The following is a 24861-nucleotide window of genomic DNA, read 5'->3' on the forward strand; positions in this document are numbered from 1 at the left end:
GGTTCAGCCAACTACAGTGCTAGGCCAGGATCCAAATTCTTGGGACTTTTGGATGCAGAGTTTTGGTTTGGTCCCATCTCTAATTATTCTATAGATATTACATCATTTTTCTCAATAGTGAAACAATTAATGAAAACTGTGAATCTAACAGGACACTAAGAATGTACTCATCCTTTCCAGCTTGTTACTATACTGACCTTTAAATTTTAGGAAAAAGACAAGTCCAGTAGGGAGAACACAGTTTTCCTTTCCATTTAGTACACAACATACAATATTTTTAAACTCACATGATGTATTACAATAATGCAGATGGGGTCCAGCATTTGCAGGCTTAGCAGTTATCTTCAGCGGGTAAACAACTGCAGGAACTGCCATCCTCTATCTGGCATTATTGCTTAAAGAAACTGGCATGAAACAAGAAAAGAAAGTTGGCTTTACCTGACTTCCCTCCCTCCGCCAAAAGATGGCTGGTTGAGGGTTTCCAGTTGCTTCGCATTGAAAAGTCACTGTCCGTCCCAATGCAGCCACCTGGTCACGAGGTTTCACAACAAAATGGGGAGGTTCTGAGGGAGATAAAAATACACTAAAATCTGCAGTCCAAAGTTCACCCCACTTGAAAGCCAAGTGGCAACTTGGCTGGTGCCTGAGCACCACATTTTATTTGTTTAAAAAGGTAGTGTGTTATAAACAACCTTTACTATGGAGCTGCGGCACAAAGAGACTGCAGCTCCCAACATTCAGTGCTTCATCTTGACCCAAGATTGATTGTTCTTGTGCTGCTCCTCCCTATTAAGATCCTGATTGTGCATTCCTTATTCAAGTTTGTGAGCTTTCAGCCAACCAAGCGAGTTTTAAGTCTCATTGACTTCAACAAGCTGCGTTGCATGAATAAGCATTCACCAGCATGATCACAGGGGTCACAATCAGGTCTTAACAGAGGAGAGGGGCCACAGATCCCAACGGAGAAATCTCTGGGCTGCATCCGGCTCAAAGGCCACACTTTGTCCACTTCTGTACTAAATGCTATGGAGTAACTGTACATTCAGGTTTACATATACAAAAGTCACCCTCTTTGATTTAGGAAATCTCAGGAGAAAAAAACCGACCTTTAGTTGCTTTTATAAGAATGATCTGATGAAGTCAGGGTCTCAAAAATTTTCAATTTAACTCAAAGGCCCCAGAAATGCTACTGTGCAAATGATAACCATTTAAAACCTTCAATCCAATTATTGAAAAGGAATGAATTTAAAGTAACAGTGGGGCTGAATTCCTCCATTTACATAGGCAAGGGCATGTTCAAATAAAATATATATGTAAATGAAGACAAATTTGAAACATCTGCTCATTCTAACATTATAAATGCTGCCAGCATTGTCCAAACTGTTTGATTTACACCGACTTAAATGGCCTCTTCAACTAGTAGTAAACAGAATGTCAAAAATTATGTCAGCTACATTAAAAATAAGTTAGAGCACTTGACAGCATTAGATACACTGATGAGGTTAGCCCAGAAAAAATAGAATATAAAGTCTGTTAGGTGGTGTCGTCTTACACCTGGAAAAATTTGCATTAAATGAAAAGTCCTTTCACTTACTGTTTACATTTTTCAAATTCATTTCTCATCAGCTGTCTAAAGCATTAATTATTCTCCCCTCTTGTCTGAGTTCAGAGTGAAGTGAATGCTTTGAATCGGACATTTTAACAATTTTATATTCTTTTCTTTGAGTGCTTTTTCTTCACTTAAAACACCTTAAATTACTCATGTCACTTAGGTGGTGCAGCTTAAAATATATTCTGTGACTAAAACAACTGTGAATATCTAGATGAAACCCATGGATGCGAAACGTCCCTTCTGGACAATTTGTTTTCTTTGTTAATCCAGGTCAATATTTTCAGTTATCCATTTATCTATTCTATGACTATGCTCCCTATTTAGATCAGAATAAACACCAAATGTTCCTTTTCAGAATTTATAAGCAAAATTTTGGGGTGATTTATACTTGGACACAAATGTTAACATTGGTTGAATGACCTAACTAAGAAGCTATAAAAGGTAAAGCCCCACATAGATGTCCCAGTAATAGAAATAATAATAGACTCATAGTGATCACCATACCTTTAAAACAGAAAACCTGGATACATTTAATATCATGAAACGGGGGTTCTGGAGGATTTTTGACATCTACAGAGGGGATTTAATTTAGTATTGCAAGTAGATTGGGAAACGGAGTTTGCCACTGGGCTGTGGGGAAAGATTAGGAAACTAGTTTTAGGGGGTGCTTGCTTATAGTTTTCCAGTCTCCCTATCCTGCCTGTTGGGTTCCCATCCTCTGCACTAACCCTCCTTACTATAAAGGTATATTTAGGGCCTCACTGCCTCTTTAATGGATGTTGGCACAATGCCACACAGAGTAGAACCCTGGGTTTCTAAATTATATTCTGCTGCACTAGGACACATAGTGTTTGAGAGCTTACATAATTATAAAGGAAGGACTACAATGGTGCCCATCAAAGAGGCAGTGGGGTCCTTGTATTTCAACTTATGAGGAGAGTTGTTCAGGGAGTACTGTGCAGATGGAGGGAGAAGAAGGGAAAAGTCAGTTGGTCAGTCATTTACAGTGTGATTTCCAAAAGCACTTGCGGTGTTCTTTCAATTCTACTCCCATGAAAGTAAATAGCAAAACTCCTAATGCCTTCAATGGGAATAGAGTTAGAGTGCAGCTGAGTGCTTGTGGAAATCCCACTCGCAGTGTTCCTTCACTGGAAAAATTAAAAAAAAAATTAAAACACTTTACAAAATATTAATTTAAGTTTGCTTTCTTAACTAGGGTAAAATGTACATGCGTGGCATGTCATGAATATTTATCTTTATAGGACGCTGCAGCCGTTAGCTACTAAGGAAAAATAACTTCTACTGTCCTTGGAATCTTTAAACTAAATTGAATTGATTATACAGGAAACATTAAGTATGACTTGTGTAGTAATAGGGGGGAATGAAATCAGGAATCAGCTTGTACATTATTTAAAAACAGACAAAAAGTTAGCAACCCATTACCTTTGCTCTTTGCCAAAAAGTTACCCATACTTCATGCAGAATCTATTCTGTGCAGTCTGTCTTGTCAATAACAAGTGAAACATGGAAGTTGATTGGTTGAAGGACATGGAAGGGTATGGATGGAAAGGGTAAGAGAAGTTCCAGTCACAGTGATACGGTGATTAGAAGATGGCCAATAAAATTTCAACTTACCAGACACAACTAAAAACAAAACAAAACAGAAAGAAAACATGGAATAAATAAAATTAAACAAACAAAACTAAACAAAAAGTAAAACAAAAGAAAAGTAACAGGACCTTAGAAAGCACAAATATATTCTGATATATGAATAAATATGCAAAATCTATGCTATCCCATTGATTTTTAAGCAGGATTCCCCATCAACTTTTTAAGGGGAGGCTGCCTGGTAAAATGGATAGGAAACTAAACTAAAGTAAACTATGAATCACGAGACATGGGTTCTACTCTGAGCTCTGCCACTAAACTTCTGTATGGCCTTGAGTAGGTTGGTTCAATTCTCAATTACCTCATCAGCAAAAATGCAAATATGGATACTTATCCTTTCTACCGCACATTGAGATCTACAGCTGGGAAAGGCTTTTATAAACCTAATGTCTATTAATAGGGAGTTCTGCTTAAAAATCAGTGGCATGTTTTGTCCCAATTTGCAGCTTAGATATAATGACTGCATGCATCAGAATCATAATTCTCAGTCTAAAATTCTGCAAGTGAACTAAATGGCACATAATGTGATAATCAAAACAGATACAAAAAAGCCCACTTGTTACTCTTTTTCCCTCATTTTATCAACTTATCAACATATTCAAAGCACAGAGTTAATGTAAAATAATATGGATATCAACAGCCAATTATGTGAAACACATACATGGATTTTTTGTTCATATTTGAAAATTATCGTAATCCTAGAAATTGTATAGTGCCTGGCTGATTAGTTTTACTTATTAAAGAGTAAGCATGTTATGGGGAACTCCAATACCAAGTAATTGATTTACTGATGTATTCTAAAAGAAAAAATTGGGCATTTCAAAAGCCAAACAAAAACAACAAAACAACAACAAAAGACTCAAATCAAACAAAGTAATTGTTATAAAATGAATAATTGCATTATCTTCAATACATGTCAAGGCCTTTTTATATATATCCTTTTTAAAAAAAATATAAAATATATATATAGTCACAATTCCTTCAACACTCTCATCTGGTTTTACCCTTTTACAGAGAGTAAAAATAACTACTGTTAAGCATGAGTACACTTTCATAATGAGCTAGTAAACACCTGCAATATGCCATCCTCCGATGAAACATACTGAAGAAACTAGTAATATTCAGCCTGTCAAAATTCATTAGGCATGGGAATCATGGGCTTACTGCTCAAATAAATGGAACATATTGTGGACTGCAGGTGTGCTACGAAAAATAAGTAGACATAATATGCAGTTATAAGACCATATTCAAACAGTATCTCTTTTGGACCAGGGTATAGCCAGGAAGCTGTAACTGAATATAACAAAACTGGATGAAATACAGCATACATTGCAAATAAGTAGGAATAACCATTTTAGGAGGGGGTGTGGAAGAGAGATGAAGAGAGGTGTGTGAACTGAGGTTTTCAAGTTTTTATTTTCAATTTTGCGAAAATAAGCTGAATGGTAGTTTTCACGTTAATATTTGGGTTCACAAAAGGTAAACAACAAAAATAATCCTGTTCACATTATACAGGCAAATAAATGGTTTGTCTGGTTATACCAGGAGGAGAAGAAGAGACACTAGATGTGGTTTAATTAGGTTGCAACTTTATTATTAACTATATGGGAGTAAGTACCCAGAAGATAAAAGTGTACAATGCACGTAATTCCTTGATCATTTCAATATATACCCAGGGGGCTTCAGTCAGCTCTCTTCCTTTCCCATCCTGGTCCCCAGCCCACCCGCTGCTGGGATCTTACAACCCACCCCCGTCAAATTACAGCTAAGGAGGGCTGAAATAAGGAAGGGGGTGTTGGCTCCCTGCTATACCAATCATAAGAGCACCAACCCCCTCTCCCCATTTCCACTCCTTTAACAGATACCTCCTTTAAATCCTCTACAATCCATGTATCTGATCACTGTATCCCTTCTCTATGGAGTACTTGCACTGATTATCTTCCCCATGTCAACATACTGAGTTGCGACATCATAGCCTAACTCCTGTGTTTGCTTCCAACTAAAAAACCTCTGATCCTGCTGTGGGGAAGGTGAAAAAAAAATACCCACTTTGCCTAGGTAAATCTGTCAGTGAGGGAAAAATTCCTTCCCAGGCCCTTGAGAAAGGAATGACTAGTGCAGTGCCCACAGGGGATCCTGACCAACCTGGTATTTCACCACTTCCATGGGTGGGAGGGTGGATGCTGCTCCACTTGGTCCTGGTAAAAGAGAACTTTTCCTGCCTGACATGTACTTATATAAACTCCCCTCTCTTCCAGTCAGCTGGGTGGATCAGTCAGCATCCTCACACTGACTTGCTCTGTGGCTGCTGCAAACTCACTCCGTGCCTCTGTAGCCCTTAAAGAGGTACATACCTTCCTCCAGCAAGCCATACAATGCCTTCCTCTCACCCCCCTGCACCAGCTTCATGTGTGGTGAGGTCATTATGGCAGAAGTGGCCAACTGATGGCCTACTGGGTTTGGGATGCAGCTCCACTCCTCATCTCAAAAGCCGAACTTCAGGTTACTCTTGATTGTACTACACTACACAGCATCACTCTTTCTCAACAGAACAGCTCTCTGCCCAAAGCATGTGAAAATACGATCTGACACATTCTGGAATTTTCAGAGGATGTCTAGTAAAACCACCCAACAACTCGTATCCCACATCAGAAGACCGTGATAAAAGAAAAGAACAGAATTCAAATGAATGTTCTTTAAATTCTTGCACTTTGGAACTCACTCTGAAGTACCACTTTTCTGTTTCTTCAGAAATACCAAAAAGGAGAAAAGTTTAGCTCTCGCTCACAGGAAGAGGAGTGGCTCCAAGAAAAGGAGGGAGATTGGGACTAAAACCAAGCAGTGATGTGTATAAGGTAAGGGCAGAATGGCCTGTTCCTTGCCAGGCCCAGTGCCTGCTCCAGCCATCAAGCTCTCCACAGTAAAATTCATCTGAAACCTCCAACAGATACACATCTGTCTTGGTTGGTCAATTACATTCCCAAAAATCAAGTTAATTTATAAGTGCTGACATTCCAACTTTTTTTTACAAGAGGATTTTGTTATTGTATGTCAAAAATAACTCCATCAAGCAACTGAAGGTTTTTGCCCACCTGTAAAAACACAGGGGATACTAATGTATGAAAATAAATCCCTCTAGAAACAGGGCATCATGTCAGCTACAAATTTGTGGTGAGGGCAAAGGGTGAGTTTCATATCAAAAATATAAGCAAGTCTGTTAAAGAGGCATCATGAGCTTAAAAAAAATTGGACTCCTAAGCTTTATTAGTCTTCTCTTGATAGTTAAAGTTGTTATAACTGAAGAGAAGTGAGAAAAGATATTTTTATTATTACAGTTTTGCATTTGACAGCACTTTGCGTATAGCTTTCAATGAGTCAGTTTCCACTATGTCTGTGATGATTTTTCACATATCAACAAGGGTAAGAAAACACTAGTGTCTAAATAGGAAAAATGTTACTGCGAAACCACAAAAACTGGCAAAGAGACTCAGGAAGAGGTGTGGTACCTAAAGCTTTTTTTTAACATTTTTGAAACTAACTCACTTTCAAGTAAACACTGTCTTTTAAGCATTAAGTTCACATTGCAACAGAATTGTGCATTTAAAAGTTAAATACAAAGAGGTAGCAACATTATTGCTGTTACAATTATTTTCTTAAAATGTGAGATTTACAGTGAGAGAAATGAACAAAAAATGGTGAACAAAGTGATTTACTGATTAATGACAATCTTTTAATACTTTACTCATGCCATCAATCCTATCTGTCTCATTGGGACTATTGATGTCAATAAGTCTACTCACTAGAGCAGGAGTTTGCTAGTTCCCACCCCAATGCTGCATACAAGTACAAGTTGTGGATGTCAGAGAAACAACTATTGTGCTTGACAGATGTATAAATGTGATCAAGAATAGCTTCAAATACACAGATGTAGTGCCTGCATTTCTAAATAGCACGTTATTTTCCCCACAGAAGTGTACGCAAACGTAGATCTAATGTTTGATTGTCTTTAGTCTGATTTTAAAAGTTATAGCTCAAGACATGGAGTTAGGTAATCTCAGTTACTGGCTTGGCTTTACTTCCCAATCAGGACTTGGACAAGTCACAATCTTCATGTGCCTCAGTTTCTCATTCCAGAAAATTGTGATAATACTTATCTACCTCACAAAACAAAGGACTAAGGTGATAAGAAACTTTGTTCATTTATATTTATAATGTGCTGTTGAGATTTCATGCTGGAAGGCACTAAAGAAGTGCCATGTATTAACATACTACTTATTCATTAATTATCAGTATAACTATTACTGTTTGTGAATTAGTGCCAGGTTCTCAGAAGGTACCTTGCTATTCAGCTGAGGCAAGTTGAATTTATTTGATCAGAGCTCTGAGGGTTTTTTGGGGTTTTTTTTTTTGATCTTTCAAATAAAATCCATTCTAAAACTTTAGACTTATGGATACTTAAATCTTTATTTCTTCATCACCTTCTTGACACTTCTCTTCTATTGCACTATATATGCTAATATAAAAGATTCAAAACTATATAATTTATACAATAGGAATCAAATAATTGTAATCTTCATTTATGTACGGCTTCTAAAAAACTTTAATCCAAGAAGTTTTAAATGAACTAGTATTTACTCGTAAATGCCTGTCAAAATTTCAAGTGACTGGTAATGGGGTTTCCACTTCTGTTGCAGGGGAAAAAAATATTTTCAGAATGTTGCCCAGATTTTATATATCCTCTAAATATCAAATAAAGAACTAACTTTATGCCACACTAATCCTCTTTCAAGTGAGAAACAACAGAGGTTGGACAAGCCTACAGGGACAGAGACTGATGGGAGATGGGATGCTAGTGGCAGCTGTATGTTTATGTATGTTGGAGTGGAGCAGACAGGTAGGTTGGGAAGGAGAAGTAGATAGGTAGGGTGACAGGCAATGGAGCAGGCACAGAGCATTTAAGATGCAGTAGGCCAGTCAGAGAGAAGACAAGAAATGGACATAGTGGAGAAGCTGCAGAGCTGGCCAAGGGGAGCAAGTTCTCTGAAAAGAAAGTGTTGCAGTATGATGGGTGTGTTGCAAACTTCTGATCCCCCAGTTCTTCCCAGTGTGCTACACTGTGTGGTCCATGACTAGGGCTCCCATGGTAATCCAAACAGCAGCAGCAACTACTGGAATGATGGACTAAAGGGCATAGAAAAGTCTGTGTGATGGGTTGTCAGTGCTTAATGAGCTGATCGAGCCTTGAACGCTAATTCTTTTGGAAAATCGAGGGGGCCTTCCACTACTTTTAAAGTAACTACTCATAAAAGGGCTTCAACCCCACAGAAATATGTTCCAAACCTGACATCACTAAACAGTCCAATATAATTACACACTTTTTATTTTTAACTAAAAAATAATTAAATAATTAAATTATACAGACTCCGGTATGTAAATAGCATAACATTTCCTTTTTACAAACTGATTGCCGATACTGCGTAGTTGTTTTGCTTGCATTTTTTAAAACATGTATTCTTAAAAAAGGTAGTCTAAGTCAATGTGCTGTATCCTTTTCTCCAGTGGTTTCTCTTTGTAAGTTGCTCTGATCTTATCAAGGCAATTTGAAACCCTTAGTGTCTTCAAGATTGACCATTTCTCATGCAGTCGTTTGTGTAAAGTATCATTTTCTACAGAGCAATAAAAGACTACCAACATTTCCCGCTCTAAAAAATTTAAATACTGCCATTCATCTGTGTGTATACCACAACTAGGAAGAATATACGAAAATAATACTAGGTACATTACAGAAGAATTAGGGTATCCCTTTTCACCCTTGTTCTTTGGGCTCCATGTAGAAATGCTATTTTCAACTGCTGCTTATTGCTATTCAGATACATACATAATTTGACCTTTTTTTCAAATATTCTGTTAGAAATTATCTTCATTTAAGGCCTGATTGGATACCCTTACTCACCAAGAACAATAACTTGCACAATAAATAGTCCCATTGACTTCAATGGAGTGCCTTGTGTGGTAAGGTGCTACTCATTGTGAGTAAGAGTATCACAGTCTAGATCCATATGGGTGGTACACATACAAGTATGTGGTTCAGCAGGAGTTTTCACATTTCTTTGTAATATCTTTCTTAAATTAACATGGTGTTTGTGATTCCAGTTCCTTCTAGAGAAATGATTATATGTAATTATACTTATGAAGATTTGAATACTTCCTCATGTTTCATATTGTGAGCTAAAGTGTTTAAGTGAGCTAAAGTGAACAAGTTATCTTGGTTATATAGAGAAACTACATGTAATTCTATATAGAGAAACTACATGTAATTGCTATGAACTGCATCTTACGTGCTGACTAAGATGGATAGCAATCTGAAAGAAAGACAGAGGATAAAGACCAAGGAGAGAAAGAGGGGGATTATTTAGCATAATAATATTGGATATAAGTAGTCACCATCAGAAAAAAATCTTTGTCAGAGTAAGATCTAGTAGCACAGTACAGCCGCCTGAGGGAAGTGGTGGAATCCCCAACAATTTCAACAATAATGCTTCAAATGCACAGCAAGAAAAAAAAAAAGGAAGTGACGCTAAACTGGAAGGAGTGGTAGATACGCTGGAGGGTAGGGATAGGATACAGAGGGACCTAGACAAATTGGAGGATTGGGCCAAAAGAAATCTGATGAGATTCAACAAGGACAAGTGCAGAGTCCTGCACTTCAGACGGAAGAATCCAATGCACCGCTACAGACTAGGGACCGAATGGCTCGGCAGCAGTTCTGCAGAAAAGGACCTAGGGGTTACAGTGGACGAGAAGTTGGATATGAGTCAACAGTGTGCCCTTGTTGCCAAGAAGGCCAATGGCATTTTGATACGTATAAGTAGGGGCATTGCCAGCAGATCGAGGGACGTGATCGTTCCCCTCTATTCGACATTGGTGAGGCCTCATCTGGAGTACTGTGTCCAGTTTTGGGCCCTACACTACAAGAAGGATGTGGAAAAATTGGAAAGAGTCCAGCGGAGGGCAACAAAAATGATTAGGGGACTGGAACACATGAGTTATGAGGAGAGGCTGAGGGAACTGGGGAAGTTTAGTCTTCAGAAGAGAAGAATGAGGGGGGATTTGACAGCTGCTTTGAACTACCTGAAAGGGGGTTCCAAAGAGGATGGATCTAGACTGTTCTTAGTGGTAGCAGATGACAGAACAAGGAGTAATGGTCTCAAGTTGCAGTGGGGGAGATTTAGGTTGGATATTAGGAAAAACTTTTTCACGACGAGAGTGGTGAAACACTGGAATGCATTACCTAGGGAGGTGGTGGAATCTCCTTCCCTAGAAGTTTTTAAGGTCAGGCTTGACAAAGCCCTGGTTGGGATGATTTAGTTGGGGATCGGTCCTGCTTTGAGCAAGGGGTTGGACTAGATGACCTCCTGAGGTCCTTTCCGACCCTGATATTCTATGATTCTATGAAATGCCACTGAAAAGTAGCTGTCAAGATCGTTAACATATATCATTCAAGTTATAAATACACCTTAACTAGTCAAATTCTCTTCCTAGATGGACATTTGAATAGGTCTCTCCAAAGTGGATTGGTTGGAATTCTCTGCTCCACCTGAAAGTGCTACTCCCACAATACGCACAGATTGTGCTGTAATCGAGACATCTCAGAAAAGTAGCACAGTCTCACAGGAAGTGGGCGGGGTAAGCAAAAGTTTGATGCTACCATTTGGGAAAGACAGGTACTGTACTGGTCCAAATTCAATGCTGAAAATTTAATTATGCCTAGAGCTGGTTGCAAATATGGTGTGAAATATGCATGTGTGGGTAGGTTATTAGGACATGTTATCAAAACTGCACGGTATGTCATCACCACATATATTGTGATAGTTTAGCAGCATCACCTCTGAAGCCACAAGTAACAAGAGGTCAATTTAAATAGCAAAGATTCAAACTCATAACTGTTTTCCGCGTTTCATTGAGCAGCAGACACACTTGCAGCTGGAGCTCCGTGATGCATGTGACAAACAATTCTGTGTTGGTGTTACCGCCAAGATGTCACCAGCCTTTTTAGTTGGCACAGGAAATACACACCAGCACAAGGCTGACATATCATTTAAATCTCCCTATTTTGTTTTCAATGGTAGTTACTGGCTGCTGAGCTCTTTTAAAAATCTGGTCACTTCATATAGATGCCCTGGAAAAGCTGGCCTCTAAACTGGGGGTGCAGGGCACTAAAATCTGGCCCCATCCCCATTGTGTGACTGTGTCTCATTTGTAAAATCAGCATTGTATTAATATCTGCCTTATATGGAGTTGTGAAGGTTACTTTTAAAGTATTTTGAGATCCTCAGATGAAGAATGCTATTCAGGTGAAAAATACTGCAGTGAAGTGGCCTTTTGTGGGAGGAGGGTGAGAAAGAAACTTACTCAAACTACTTGTCTCTATGGTAGACTTTACTGAAACCAACTATGAAATAAAAAAGTTGATTAAAAAGGTTTTCATTACAAACTAAGAAAAAAAATGAGAGAGACCACCTGCTGTGTGCTTCTAAAAGTCAGCACTTCTCAGGTTAAAACATGCACGATTTTCCGTTTAAAATGTTTATAAGTTCTGTAGTCATTGCCTGGGGGTGATATAAACCCCCTTGGAGAATCTCTGAACTATGGAGGGTGTGTGTGTTAGTGTGTGGATATTTGAGATAATCTAGTCCTTCAACCTGTTTCTCTCCCAAAGAAAAGACAAAAAATAGGCATATTAGAGATTTCTAGCAGAAAACATTTTATAAACCAGTGACAATTTAGGGAGCACAGATAGGACATGAATCCCCACTGTGTTACCCCAGATTTACACTCCATTCATTTCAAAACAGAAGCAATGCCATAAATGAAGCATTTTTTTTTAGTTCTGCACAGCTCAGAGCAGGAACTATGTATTCTGCTGTGTTTCGAAAGGACCTAGCTACTATTACAATCTAAGTAAATACTAATGCCTTAAAAAAAAAGCCAGTCAGAAACTGTAAATAAGCCTACTGAATAAGAGTATAAAAGATGTGATGATAGCCTAATGCAGTTGGAACAACTCCTAGGAACTGTCTAAAATGTTTTTGTTTTTTTTTAAAGAGATAATGGACTCTGAATTTTCCTCAGTCATCTGGTTTTGGCACCACAGTTCTTTTCTTAGGAAAGATTATTTAAAACCCATAGAAAATGTTCTCTGTCTTTCAGAAGAAAATCTGTTCGGGCTCCTTTGCAAAAGCTAAAACTAAACTGTACAATTACGGATTAACAAATGGAAACCTTATGCTGACAATACATTAAAGCTATTTGGAAAGAGCAGGGGAAGACTCCATGATCAATGGCTACAGACACTCAGTAAAAAGGAAGGAAAGTAAATCACTACCATGAAATAATGTTTGAACCTTAGAAAATGTTGTTTGTGTTACCTGGTAAGGAATACTGTTAAGTGAAACAGATACAATTTTAAAGAGATCTGAATTAAAAAAACCCAACATTGCTATCGGTAAAAATTAAAAAACGGAGTTCACATATGGCAGACCTACTGCAAAGTTGTTTTGGCTTTTAAACCCATAAAACAAATCATGAACTATCAGGAACTTCTAATTACAGATAGTAAAAAGTGACACAAATATAAGAATCTGGAATTAACCAGCCTGGTTACGCCAGAATCAGCAACAAAACTTGGCTATTTTCCTGTTGGTCGTGGTAGAAAAGAGCTGCTCAGGGAAGGAACCACATCTTTGGGCAGAGAAAACCCTTTGATTTAGTTACTACTGCTCTGTTTCCAGGATATATCAACTTAGCCTGGTCAGAACTTCTGCCCTGGATTTACTGAGCTGCATTTCAGAAAGTGGCAGCATTGAGTGCTAACACTTAGGAACTCAATGTTTTCCCTTAATTCCTGTCAAAGGACCCCCTCTGTACTTAAACTACTGGTAGGCTGGAAGGAGGGGAAGAGACAGGCCATAAAATACTTCCCAGAAAGGAGAATTCATGGAGACAACTCTGCGGAACCTCTTGATTTGCATAGTGACAGAAGCCCGGGCTTTCAACATGCCGTAGACCCTCCTGTAGTGCCATCAGGGAGAGCTGGCAGTTAGCTTGGAGAAAAGCCAATACAAAAAGGATCATACCTGCCTTTGAAATATGGAATGAGAGCAGAAAGCCCATCATATTCGCACTGAGAAGCAGGGGTACCCAGTAAGAGAAAGAGAAGCAGCAGGATGCATGATGTAAGCCTCAGTAGTATCACGCAGTGGCAAATGAATCTTGTAGGATATATTGTGCATGGCTGATGGGGCATGTGCCACAAAGAGAAGGAAAATGTTTGGACTACAATCTTGGGAGTACCTTTGCAGTCATTCACAGCAAATAGAAGAGGATACCAATAGAAGTAAGTATATTGCTCCTGCAAGAAGCAGAATTTACATGTGCAGTGTGCGTCATTCAGGCCTGCAGCAACAAGATTTTTCTTGCACTGGAGGATCATGACATAGTGCCTAGTTACATGCTGTAGCTTGCCCTATGAAGACTTTTAAGAGTACTGTATTTATCCTTAATTTGTCCCTCTAACTTCCCTAGCTATTATTCAACACATAATGAAAGAGAATTTTAATGCCCAAACACACCAGTAGCAAAATGGTATAGTAAACCTGCTCCTTAGCAAAACAACGTAAGAGTGCAGTGTTTACTGTTGAAAAGTCAGCATTTGTCACCAGTTAGCACACATGGTGTCTAAGTTTAACACATGGTGTCTAAGTTTTGTAAGGTTGGGCGGATGTTCAGTGCAGGTACTCCGTAGGGAGGACAGCCAGTGACCAGATAAATGGCCTGGTAAAGGACTTAAAAGGAGGTACTGGATAAAGGAACAGAATGGGGGAAGGTGTTAGGGACTCCGCTGATTGGTACGGCAGGGGGCCAACCCGCCCACCGTTCTCATAGCCCTCCTTAACCCTCTTACGAAGGTGGTGGATGATAAGGGCCAAGCCATGGGTCGGCTGGGGGACCTGGATGGAAACAAATGGGGGCTGGTGGAAGCCCTGAAGAACTGATTTGAATAAACATGGATTTGCCTCCACTGTACACTTTATCTGTCAGGTAGTCCCAGACATCTATATAATAAAGTCGCGGCCTGATTAAAGCCCGTAACAAGTCTCCTGTCCTTCTTGTGGTGTACCCAGACAACAGAAACACAAATACGGTACTTTGCACATTCTTGTGTTTTTGTGCTGTGGTTTCTTTAAAAACAAGCAAACAAACAAAAAAAACCCAAAAGACTTGCTAGCTAGTAAATCTGCTGCTGTGAAAAGTAAACATTTATATGTTTGTTAATATCAATTTTCAGAGCAGCAGACTTACTAGCTAGCTGGAAGGCTATTAAAACTGATATTAGTAAATGGACAAATATCAATTTTCACAGCAGATTTATTCAGCCTTGGCGAGCCAGAGGACAAATTAAGCCCTGGATGGGGAAGTGGGTAGGGAGACAGCAGCGGGGGCCAAGGGCAACATGTGGGGGAGTGTAAACTCAGGGCCCGCCCCGCGGCCCAGTCCAGGGCTAGAGCCCGAAGCCCTATGACTGGAGCCTGCTGCCCACCACTCCACGGCGGAGGCCTGAAGTCCGAGCCTCACCACCCCAGGAAGGTGGGGAACTCACTGGCTGCCTCTGGCGTTTGTGGATCCAGAGGGGGGCAGGACCCACCCCCTGATGGTGCTCCGCCCCACCCACCCCCAGTCACTGCCCAGGAGGCTGTGGCCACAAGAAAAGCCCCTGGTGGCTGCATGCAGCCATGGTGGCCACATTTGAGAAACACTGTTGTAGATCTTCTGTAAAAAACAAATCAGGAGTCGAACACAAAGCAGAAAAGTAAAGATTACCTTTATATTGGTGTTTAGCATAATTTCATATAATCCAAGGATATTTCACAATCAACATAAAATATACACACCTGTTTATGATCCAACCAACCACTGGATAATATTGTCACCCCATTATTAACCAATTTCACACATACACACAAAAATCCCCCAACAGAAGAAAAATTGAGCAAATTGAGAATTGTAAAATTATATTTTCATCCATTCTGATTAAATTATTTAAACACTAGCTTTAGAATAAGAGCAACAAAACAAAGTCTGCAACAATGAAGACTATTACATCAGTTATCAATTTTTTTCCTAACCGTAAGGCTTAGGAAATTACAGCTATTAGAAAAATAGTCTTCAATAGCTCTATTTATATAAATATTCTTTAGTTGGTGATTAAAAGCCATTGTTTTCATGTTTTTTACAGCACTGATGAAAAAAATCGGCAAGTTGAAAACTCCTAGCTTTAAAATATTTTTAATATAATACTTCTTTGGACCACCGCTGGTCCACAGCACTTGGAATGATTTCCTAAGAGGCAGCTGGTTTCCTTCGCTGTTTCCAGTAGCTAACTTGGATTCAGAGACTTGACATTAAAAAAAACAAACAAACAAAAAAACGCTTTTCTAACAATACTTTTTCCCTGTAAGCATTTGCTGTAGCTATCATGAGATGTTGTGCAGTTACTACTGAGAGGGAACTGGTCCAGAAGATCATGAATTGTAGGGTAGATAATTAATTAAATAATCTATTAAAATGTGGGTCACAACATGAAAAAGTTTGAGAATATCATAGATCATAATTTCTTAAAGCCCCAATTCAAAAATGCAATTTTTTAAAAATTAGGAATGGTTACTTATTAAGCTATGTTAAATGGATTTGAAGAGCTCTGTGTAAGCTTGAAAGCTTGTCTCTCTCACCAACAGAAGTTGGTCCAATAAAAGATATTACCTCACCCACCTTGTCTCTCTCAAGATTTATATCAGTTCACTTGAAATAGTGGAGGCAACAGATCACTGATAGAAATCTCAAGTGCTGTCATAGTTATGGCAGTCATTAAGGGTAAAATGGCTGTTCCTTAAGCTATAAAACCACAAGTGGTGCTTTCCCTCATTTGTCTTTTCACAAATTTGTTAATAAAGAATCACTACATTTTACAGGACACTCACTTGTGGCTGACTATTTTGTCTGTGTTTTGATTGGGAATTATAGGCAGGATATGACCTAAGAGTTCTAGGAATAAAAAAAAAATCTGCTTTCAAAAGGAAAAATACATTTGAATTAGGGACTCAAATCAGGACGATTAGATCCAAATCAGGAACCCAACTTCAAAATTCAAGGGTGTTAAGATCCAGGGATTTGTTTGGGTCCTTCTCTAATGTCAATAGTGTGTTCGAAATATCACACTATTTTTAAAGCCACATGAAAAAAATCAGAATTTTATTTATTTTTATTTTAACTCATGAGCTGGAGATACCCTCACAGGAACTGTATTTACAATGAAACTCAGTATCACCCCAAACTGCATAAAAATGAACATCTCATTTGATAAATAAAGCAGCAAACTCCTTGTGTCCTCTGCCCCCTCCAAAATCCCTATCAAAATGATGATTTTTTTGCAGCATTCCTTGAGGTTTAAACTTGACCTATTTTGGACCAATGGGGGGGCGAGGGGGGAGAGAGACTACAAAGCAAAGATGCTTCTCCCTATCTTATTAAAACTCTGGCTCCCAGTTTATCTAAAGGTTTTGGTCACTATCACCCTTGCATAGAAGCATGGATCATAGTTAGCCTCAAGTGAACTGCCACTACAAGCAAAAACACAATGGATCCCTGATCTAACCAACCTTACAGAGCTGCTAGAGTCACATACTCCTCCAGAATAGTATCGTTGTTCCTGCCCAGTCGTCAACACTGAGTACCTTTACTAGTATTCTAGAATCCTTTGCACTTGTTCTTCAAAGCTGATGCTCTGTGACGAGCGCACAGGATTCTGGGGTGCATCTGAGACTAAAGAAACCTGATACACATGAGTATGCAAAGGATCCTTGTTTCGGATATATGAGACTGTAATCCAAAGACCTCTTGATGCCAACTGCAGAGGTACAAGGGTTCCCAGGGGTACAGGGATCTCCTTAATTCACCAAAAGGGGCCATGCAAAGTCTCTACTGAAAGCCAGTGTCACATTAATGATGTGCAATGTATTATGGAAATTACATGTGGAGTGTTGACCATTGACCCCTGACCTGATCTTGAAGGATCTCTAGTTTTGGGTTAAAAAAAATCTATTTGATAAGCATGCTTGTAGAAATAATAATGAAGGTTATAATGCAAGTACGGAAACCACAGTGTACGTATATATACCAGTATTGAAAACAGGCTGGCTATAAAAAAGTAAAAGTATAGTAAAGAATGCAATTACCATAAGATAGCATGAATGATATATGCTTGACCTAAGGTTATGAAATCTAGTAATATGTATCTTGTGATAATTCAGCTATGTGTCTTGTGATAACCCAGTAAACCACAAATGAACAAATAACAGAATTTGAGAGTCTTTTTCCAACAGCTGTATTGATGAATCAAAGTGATGATTAAAGGAACTGATGGAAATGGTTTGGGTAACTGCTGAAAATGTAATTATGGTCTCCCAGAATGCCAGATATGGTCCCCTGGAACACCAAGCACAGGCAGGGGATCAAAACCTAATCAGATTTGATCTTGGATGTATGTGTGTGGAATAAAAAAAGCATCTAAAAGGTAGTCACACCCATCCCTAGTTGGGACATCCAGGTAGTAAGAAGGCAGAAGCCTGTGCAGTCACACCCTCTTATGTAGGTCTCCACTTACTTTGTTTCAGTGTCACTTCCACTGGCTCTACTGGTTGTGAATATGCCAATACAAAGGGTCGTTCTGTTATACTTATTTCAATTTTCTTACTCTTGCTGTACTGATTAAGAGAAGCAATTAAACACAATTCACTTGAAGCATGTGCTTAAATCCCATGAAGTAAATGTGACTGAAGCATGTGTTTAAGTGCTTTACTGAATATAGATGGACCTATGCATATGCTTAAGAACTTTGCCATATCAGGGCCTAGGTTATGGGCCTATTCCAAACAAGCATTATGGTATTCTGGAAATACAGCCCCACACCCATCCCCCTTTGATCTTGTAAACATTTATGCAACTAAGTAATTCTACATATTAGTAAGCCCCTGAAAAAAATAGGAATACTCAACATGTGTACATTTATTCACCTGCGTAAGTGTTTGCAAAACAGGGGCCACAAATTATTTCCGAAAGTGTAGCAGCAGAAATTGTAGTCACAAAATTAGCTGCTTTAATAGTAGCAACATTGGTTTCAAGACTAACAGTTGATCTTAGGATCAAATCTAACAAATTGTCTTGAAAATAATTTGAATTGTTATTCTTTCACTATTTTGTTTGTTTTTGTTTTTAATTTGAGAGTCCTTAATTAAAGAAAATGAACACAGGAGTGAATGATTTTGTGGACATCAAGTTCCTTATCTCATTTTCTTGTCTTAGTACCAAGATGTACAGAAAGATAAAACACCTCCAAAAAGCCTGGGGGATTCGTATGAGAACTTCACAGCAGAAGTATCCCTTTCCAGCAGGGCCGGCCCACAACATTTTGGCACCTGAGGCGGGGAGCTCAAATGACGCCCCCATGCCCCCTCGCTTGGGTCAAAACTTTGAAAGGTCTCAATTCTGCCTTCTTCCTGTTCTACTCCTCTCATGGTATTGGTCTGCTACCTACCCCAATAAAGGAGAACTAACAAATTAAAATGCAAAAAGAAATGGAGTACTTGTGGCACCTTAGCGACTAACCACTGCTGTAGCTCACGAAAGTTTATGCTCAAATAAATTGGTTAGTCTCTAAGGTGCCACAAGTCCTCCTTTTCTTTTTGTGGATACAGACTAACACGGCTGCTACTCTGAAACTTAAAATGCCTTGTTCAAAAATGTTAAGTAACACTTAACTTTCAAACGCCTGAACAACAAATGTAACTTTTCTTGTCTGCATAGTAAACACTGGCATTTTTATCTGTTTGAATAATCAAAGTGGTGCTTTCCGTGCCTTCTTGGTTGCAAAGATTTGAACTGCTTCCTTAAGGTCCACAGTCTGGGCCAGCTCACGCTCTATTGAGATGCTTGCAAGGCCGACCAGCCTCTCCTGTGTCATTGTCATAGATGTGTTTTTATTAACTTCAGCTTGGAGAAGCAGCGTTCTCCACTGGCAACTGTTACAGGAAGTGTTAGAAGTATGCACAGAGCAACAAAAGCACTTGGAAAGAGGGTAGTCATCTTATTTGTGCACAAATATTCCAGAACAGCCGTTGGAGTTGTTCCTGCTGAAATGTATCTTGAAAGGTCTTTCAGTTCATCACCTAAATCACTCACATCAATATTGCACGTAATCATGTGTCAACACTGTCTCTAGTGCTCTGCATTGCTGGTGTATAGTGAAGAGTTTTGGAATACCATACAAAATCCCAAATATACTGCTGTGTTCCTTGAGCTGCATGAAACGTTCTTCAACTGACTTTTATTGCACAATCTAGCATCTGGTTAAAGAATTCAACTTTGAATTGTTGTTTGGGGTCTCTTATGGGATTATCCCGTGCCTTGTAATCAAAATGTCTTCTTCTTCAGTGACTCTTGTATTCTTGAATGGGTGGGAAAATAGCTTCAGTGTGAAGTTCCTCTGCCAACTTCTGTGCACTCTTCAGAACATTTTGAAATCCCTCATCTGACCGGTAAGACCATAGGTCTGACTTTGCTTTGTCCAGTTGTTCCATTGCTCCAGACATATCATGGTTAACACCTTGGAGTATCTTGCTTACAACATTTATTTCGAACAGTATGTCATGCCACAACACTAAGCCACACAGAAATTTGAAGTCATGTATGTTTCTGGTGATTCAATTTCCCTCTGCCACTGTTCTCCCACAGACAGTTCCAGTCATAGCATTATCCTCCATAATGGCAACTTTGGCATCATCTATATTCCCAATTTGGTGTCTGATAGGCTTTATTGCCTCCACTTGACTTTCCCATCATGTGGCACTCAGTGGTTTCAGTGTCAGAGGATTTCCCAGATGTTGCTTCAAAATTTGCCATTGATGAGTTGATGCAGAGAAAACTACATAGATGCTTTGAATTACATTAAAAAAATTCAGCAGTCTCACTAGAAGCTGATGTTGCATCACTGACCACCAAGTTCAATGAATGAGAACTGCATGGGACAAAAAAAAGCTTGAGGGTTTAACTCTCGGATCCGTGTCTGCACTTCTCTGTTCTTTCCTCTCATGTTGGCACCATTATTGTAGCCCTGACCTCTCATGTCAGCTATCGCAATTCTCGTACCTTCCAGCTTTTTAAGAGCACATTTGTCATACCAGCTCCTATAGTATCATCAATGTCAATAAATTCTAGAAAATGCTCTCTGACAGTCACCATTGCAGGGACATTTTCACTAGGTTCTGTTGTTGTTACAAAACGCACCATTAAAGTAATTTGTTCTGTATGGCTGATGTCAGGTGTGCAGTCCAGAATAACAGAGTAATATCTTGCTGACTTCAGATCTGCCACAATCTTCTGTTTGATTTTTGTTACCAGTAACTGTATGATCTCATTTTGAATAGTTTTTCCAAGGTAGTGGTGTGTGTACATTTCTTGAGTGGCAACTCTTCTTAGATGCTCCTGGAGTACAGCATCAAACTCAGCCATCAGCTCCACAATTTTAAGGAAGTTTCCATTGTTTGGCACATACAGCTGATCTGAAGTGCCATGCAGTGCTAGGTTTCTCACAATGGCAATGAGACTTTTCAGAACATTTTGCCAGTAAAGAGACTCTGATGAAATCTTCTCTTGATGCTGATCATCTATGGTGGCCTTTAAACTTAGTCTCATCTCAAGCTCTTTCCACCTATGGAATGCTCTCTGGTGACTGCTGCCTTCTCATGGCATGCCAGTTTTCTAGCCAGATTCTTCCAGTCCTTTGTTCCTGTAGAACCCAATGTGGCTGGAACATTAGACTGGAAGAGTTTGCAACAAAACCAGTATGCAGCATTCTGCATTTTTGAGTATATAAGCCATGGCCTCTCCACTTTGTCACCATTGGGGATTTCACGCCAGTAATGTGTTGGATGGAAACTTCTGTTTTCATTGTCTTTGGGGAACATGAAGTTTTCCACTTGCTGTGGCCCATGCAGTACAAGGAAGTCCCTCAGGCTACTGCTCAAATGGGTTCCCAGTCCTGGATCATCTAGACTTAAGGAACTAAACTCAGCAGCAGCTGTTTCTTGCACCTCCACCATACTCTTCTCTGATCTACACTTTTTTTCAGGAATGTGCATGGTTACATCCATTTGAGATGTGCATTGTTACATCCATAGATGCTGTAGTAGCTGCCCCGTCACCTGCACTCTGACTAACTGGAAGATCAGGCATCTCCTCACCACTCACATCCCCACTGGGGCTGGAAGGCTCACTGTGAACATTTGTGTCTATGTATCTCAGGAGAGCTCCTTCCTGCTTAGACAGAAAAGCTTTCTTTCTTTTTCTGAATGTTGCCCAGAGGGGCGTTTTCTTCTTTCACTCATGACTGCTGTTCTGTGTCAGCTATAGTGGCTCTCAACACTCATCTGAAGGGGACAAATAAGCAGGCTGGTAGCAGGGCCTGAGGGAGGGAAGATAGCAGCGTATTAAGGGCCTAACTGGCTTCCACTACTTCAGTTGACTGCCTGTTCTCCTCAAGTGCATTCAGGGAAGCAGCAGGAAACAGGAAGCTCCCTGAGAAGCTGGTGTTAATCAGGCAAGGCTCCTGGGGGTGCTAGAGAGGTACATAAGAGGCTCCTCCTCCTCTCTCTCCCTGCAGCTCCTGCTGCTTTCTGTTATTCCTTCTCACCTTTTCTCCTGCCTGCCTGTTATGTTTCTTGTGCCCTTCTTCCTCCAGTACAGCGCGCCACCATCTCTGTGCATCTAGAGCAGAGAGAATACATATGCACCAGCGGCAGACACAATTTTCTACACTCTGGGTCCTAGTGGCACCCCACCCAGTCTGGCACCTGAGGCGGCCACCCCAGTTCGCCTCATGGTAAGGCCAGCATTCTGCTTAAGAGCCACAGATGGCTCAGTGTTGAGAAAAGATGATAGCACCAAAGATTTCTAGAGTCAGCTACTGGAACAAGCTAAGCACTTTATGAGCAACAACTTCATTGCTATGGTAAGTGTGTCAAAATAAGAGTTTGTTACTGAATAAAATATTTTAAGCCCATATTTCCCCAGAACTCCCGCCTGCTGAACAGAGAAAAGGACAGAAGGGACATCATACCCACTAGTTTGGATGTGGAAAAAAGCATCATTGGCTGTCTGCTAGCTGAGAAAGGAAGAGAGGGATTATCTCAATGGTGAACATCTGGACTGTGTATAAAAAGGCAATGAAGTTTTTTTTTTTTTTACACATAGTAATTCCTTCAGTTCCTCTTGATTTTTATCATTCAAAGGAACAGTAGTGCTCCAGTATGCTTTAATAGATTATTAACATGAAAAAGACACGGAAATTGTATTGATCTGGTTTAGTGTATTAAATGTATGTATGCATATACTGTACACACACATCTGTGGTTCACTAGCTGAAAAACACAGTTCACTGTAACTAATCTCACCATACATGGGAATCACCAGACAGGATGTATAAAAAACAAATTGATTTTATCACTTTCAACTGTAGGTATACAAAACAGTGTTAAGAAGGTTAAGGTTATGCCAAGTATAGATTCTGGATCAGATCACGGATTGGTATTGATAAATCTGAATATCAAACTGAAAAAGTTACAGAAAGCCAAAAGCTCTCAAGGATGGAACCTTGCACCTCTGACAAATCATGAGATACAAAGTCACTACCAAGAAAAAGTGACTACTAAGCGACTTGGGAACAGCTGAAACATGCTATCAAAGAAGCTGCAGATAAACATGTAGGGAAGAAGTTTCTAGCTAAGAAAAATCCATGGGTAACAGATGAAATCATTGGTCAGATAGACAAAAGGAGGGAAGTAAAACCACAAAGATCAACAGCAGAAAGAGAGGAATACCAAAGACAAAATCAAAATTATACAAATGCAAGAAATGCATTTATAGAAATGCAAGAAATTGAACAACAGGATAAAGAGACCAAAGTGAGATGTATCAAAAGATAATAGCCTTTAGTTACAAAAGAAAGGAGATCAATATGACCCTTAAGGAAAAAAATGGACACTCTCTGATAGACTCTAAAGATAAGAAAGAGAGATGGCGAGAATACATCATAGAACTATATGGTGATGATAACCCTCAAAAACCTAAAAAAGGGATTGATGAATTAAGCCCGTCAATAATGGATGAAAAAATCACAGTAGCAATAAAAAGACTTCCGAAAGGAAAAGCACTAGGTTGTGACAGAATACTAGCTGAACTGTTAAAAAGCATAGGGGAATGAAGGCTTCAAAGCTCTGTCAGATGTAATGAAGAATAAGTTTGAGAATTGCCAGAAGATTTTACAACCTAACTGGGTATCCAAATCCTTAAAAAGAACACCACTATGGATTGTAAAAACTACAGAACAATTGACCTAGTATTGCATGCCTCTAAGATACGTTTGTGAGTTGCTCAATACCAAATTAAAGGAAAAATTGGTAAGGAAATAAGCAAACAACAATACAGGTTCAACTGTGGAAAGGGCACGATCAACGCCATTATGAACTTGAAGCTCATACTGGAAAGATCAATTGAAATGGGGAAAACAGCATACTTGTGTTTCACTGACTTCCAAAAAGCACTTGACAGAATCTACCTCTACAAATTACTCAATGTATTAAGATCTGTGTGGACTGATGGATACAAACTCTGAGTAATAAAACAATTATGCTGAAATCAGAAGGTAATTATAATGGGAGATGAAAATGAAAATCTAATAGAGATCAAGAGAGAAAACTGAGACAAGGTGATCAACTTTATTCAACATTTATAGCGAGTGCTTAATTAAATTAATACAGGCAACAGAAGAAGGTATTAAGATGAGTGGAAAAATTGGTGAATAATTTCTTCTATGCAGATGACAGTGCTGATGGCTGATTTGGAAGATCTCATGAAGTTAGTAGAGACTGTATATGAATATGGCAAAGAATATGGTCTAAAGTGGAACATGGATAAGACAAAAACTATGGCACTAGACAAGGATCCTGGGAAAACATGTAAGAGTCCAGTGAATGACACAGCCACACAACAACTAAGAAATCATTGCTACTTTGGAAGCATCGTTACAGAAGATCAGATACTGAAGTCACACCAGACTAGAAAGACACCAAAAGAGACATCTGGAAGAATAAATATCTGATGAGACTGGTGATTATTGTAATTTAGCAAATGCTATTAGAGATCTTATTAAAAGAATGATTCAATTTTCAGGGCACATTTTAAAAGGGTCAGTGGCATGATGTGTTTGCAGGTACTGGAAGGGAAAACTGATAGCAGAAGAACACAAGGCAGAAAAAGATCTTGGATGAATGATGTGGTATACTGGGTGGATCAAAAGGAGATCAGCAGAGGATCATACAGAATGGACTACCATGGTTGCAAACTTCCACTAACAGAGATGCCACATAAGATGTGGATGAAATATCTTACATTCTGGAATCTAAAAAATGTCA

General features: G+C 39.2%; 1 protein-coding gene across 5 annotated transcripts in view; it reads right to left on the bottom strand.

The window, feature by feature from the left end:
* ROBO1 (roundabout guidance receptor 1) overlaps nt 1-24861 on the bottom strand; it is a 1030664-nt gene that overhangs the window by 84583 nt on the left and 921220 nt on the right. For all 5 annotated transcript variants that reach the window (XM_075117735.1, XM_075117733.1, XM_048868853.2 and 2 more), the window contains one exon: nt 439-563. In XM_075117735.1, coding sequence (XP_074973836.1) covers nt 439-563 — 125 coding nt within the window. The remainder of the gene's footprint in view (nt 1-438; nt 564-24861) is intronic.

The sequence above is a fragment of the Caretta caretta genome, chromosome 1 (assembly GCF_965140235.1).
Source record: "Caretta caretta isolate rCarCar2 chromosome 1, rCarCar1.hap1, whole genome shotgun sequence".
Taxonomy (NCBI): domain Eukaryota; kingdom Metazoa; phylum Chordata; order Testudines; family Cheloniidae; genus Caretta; species Caretta caretta.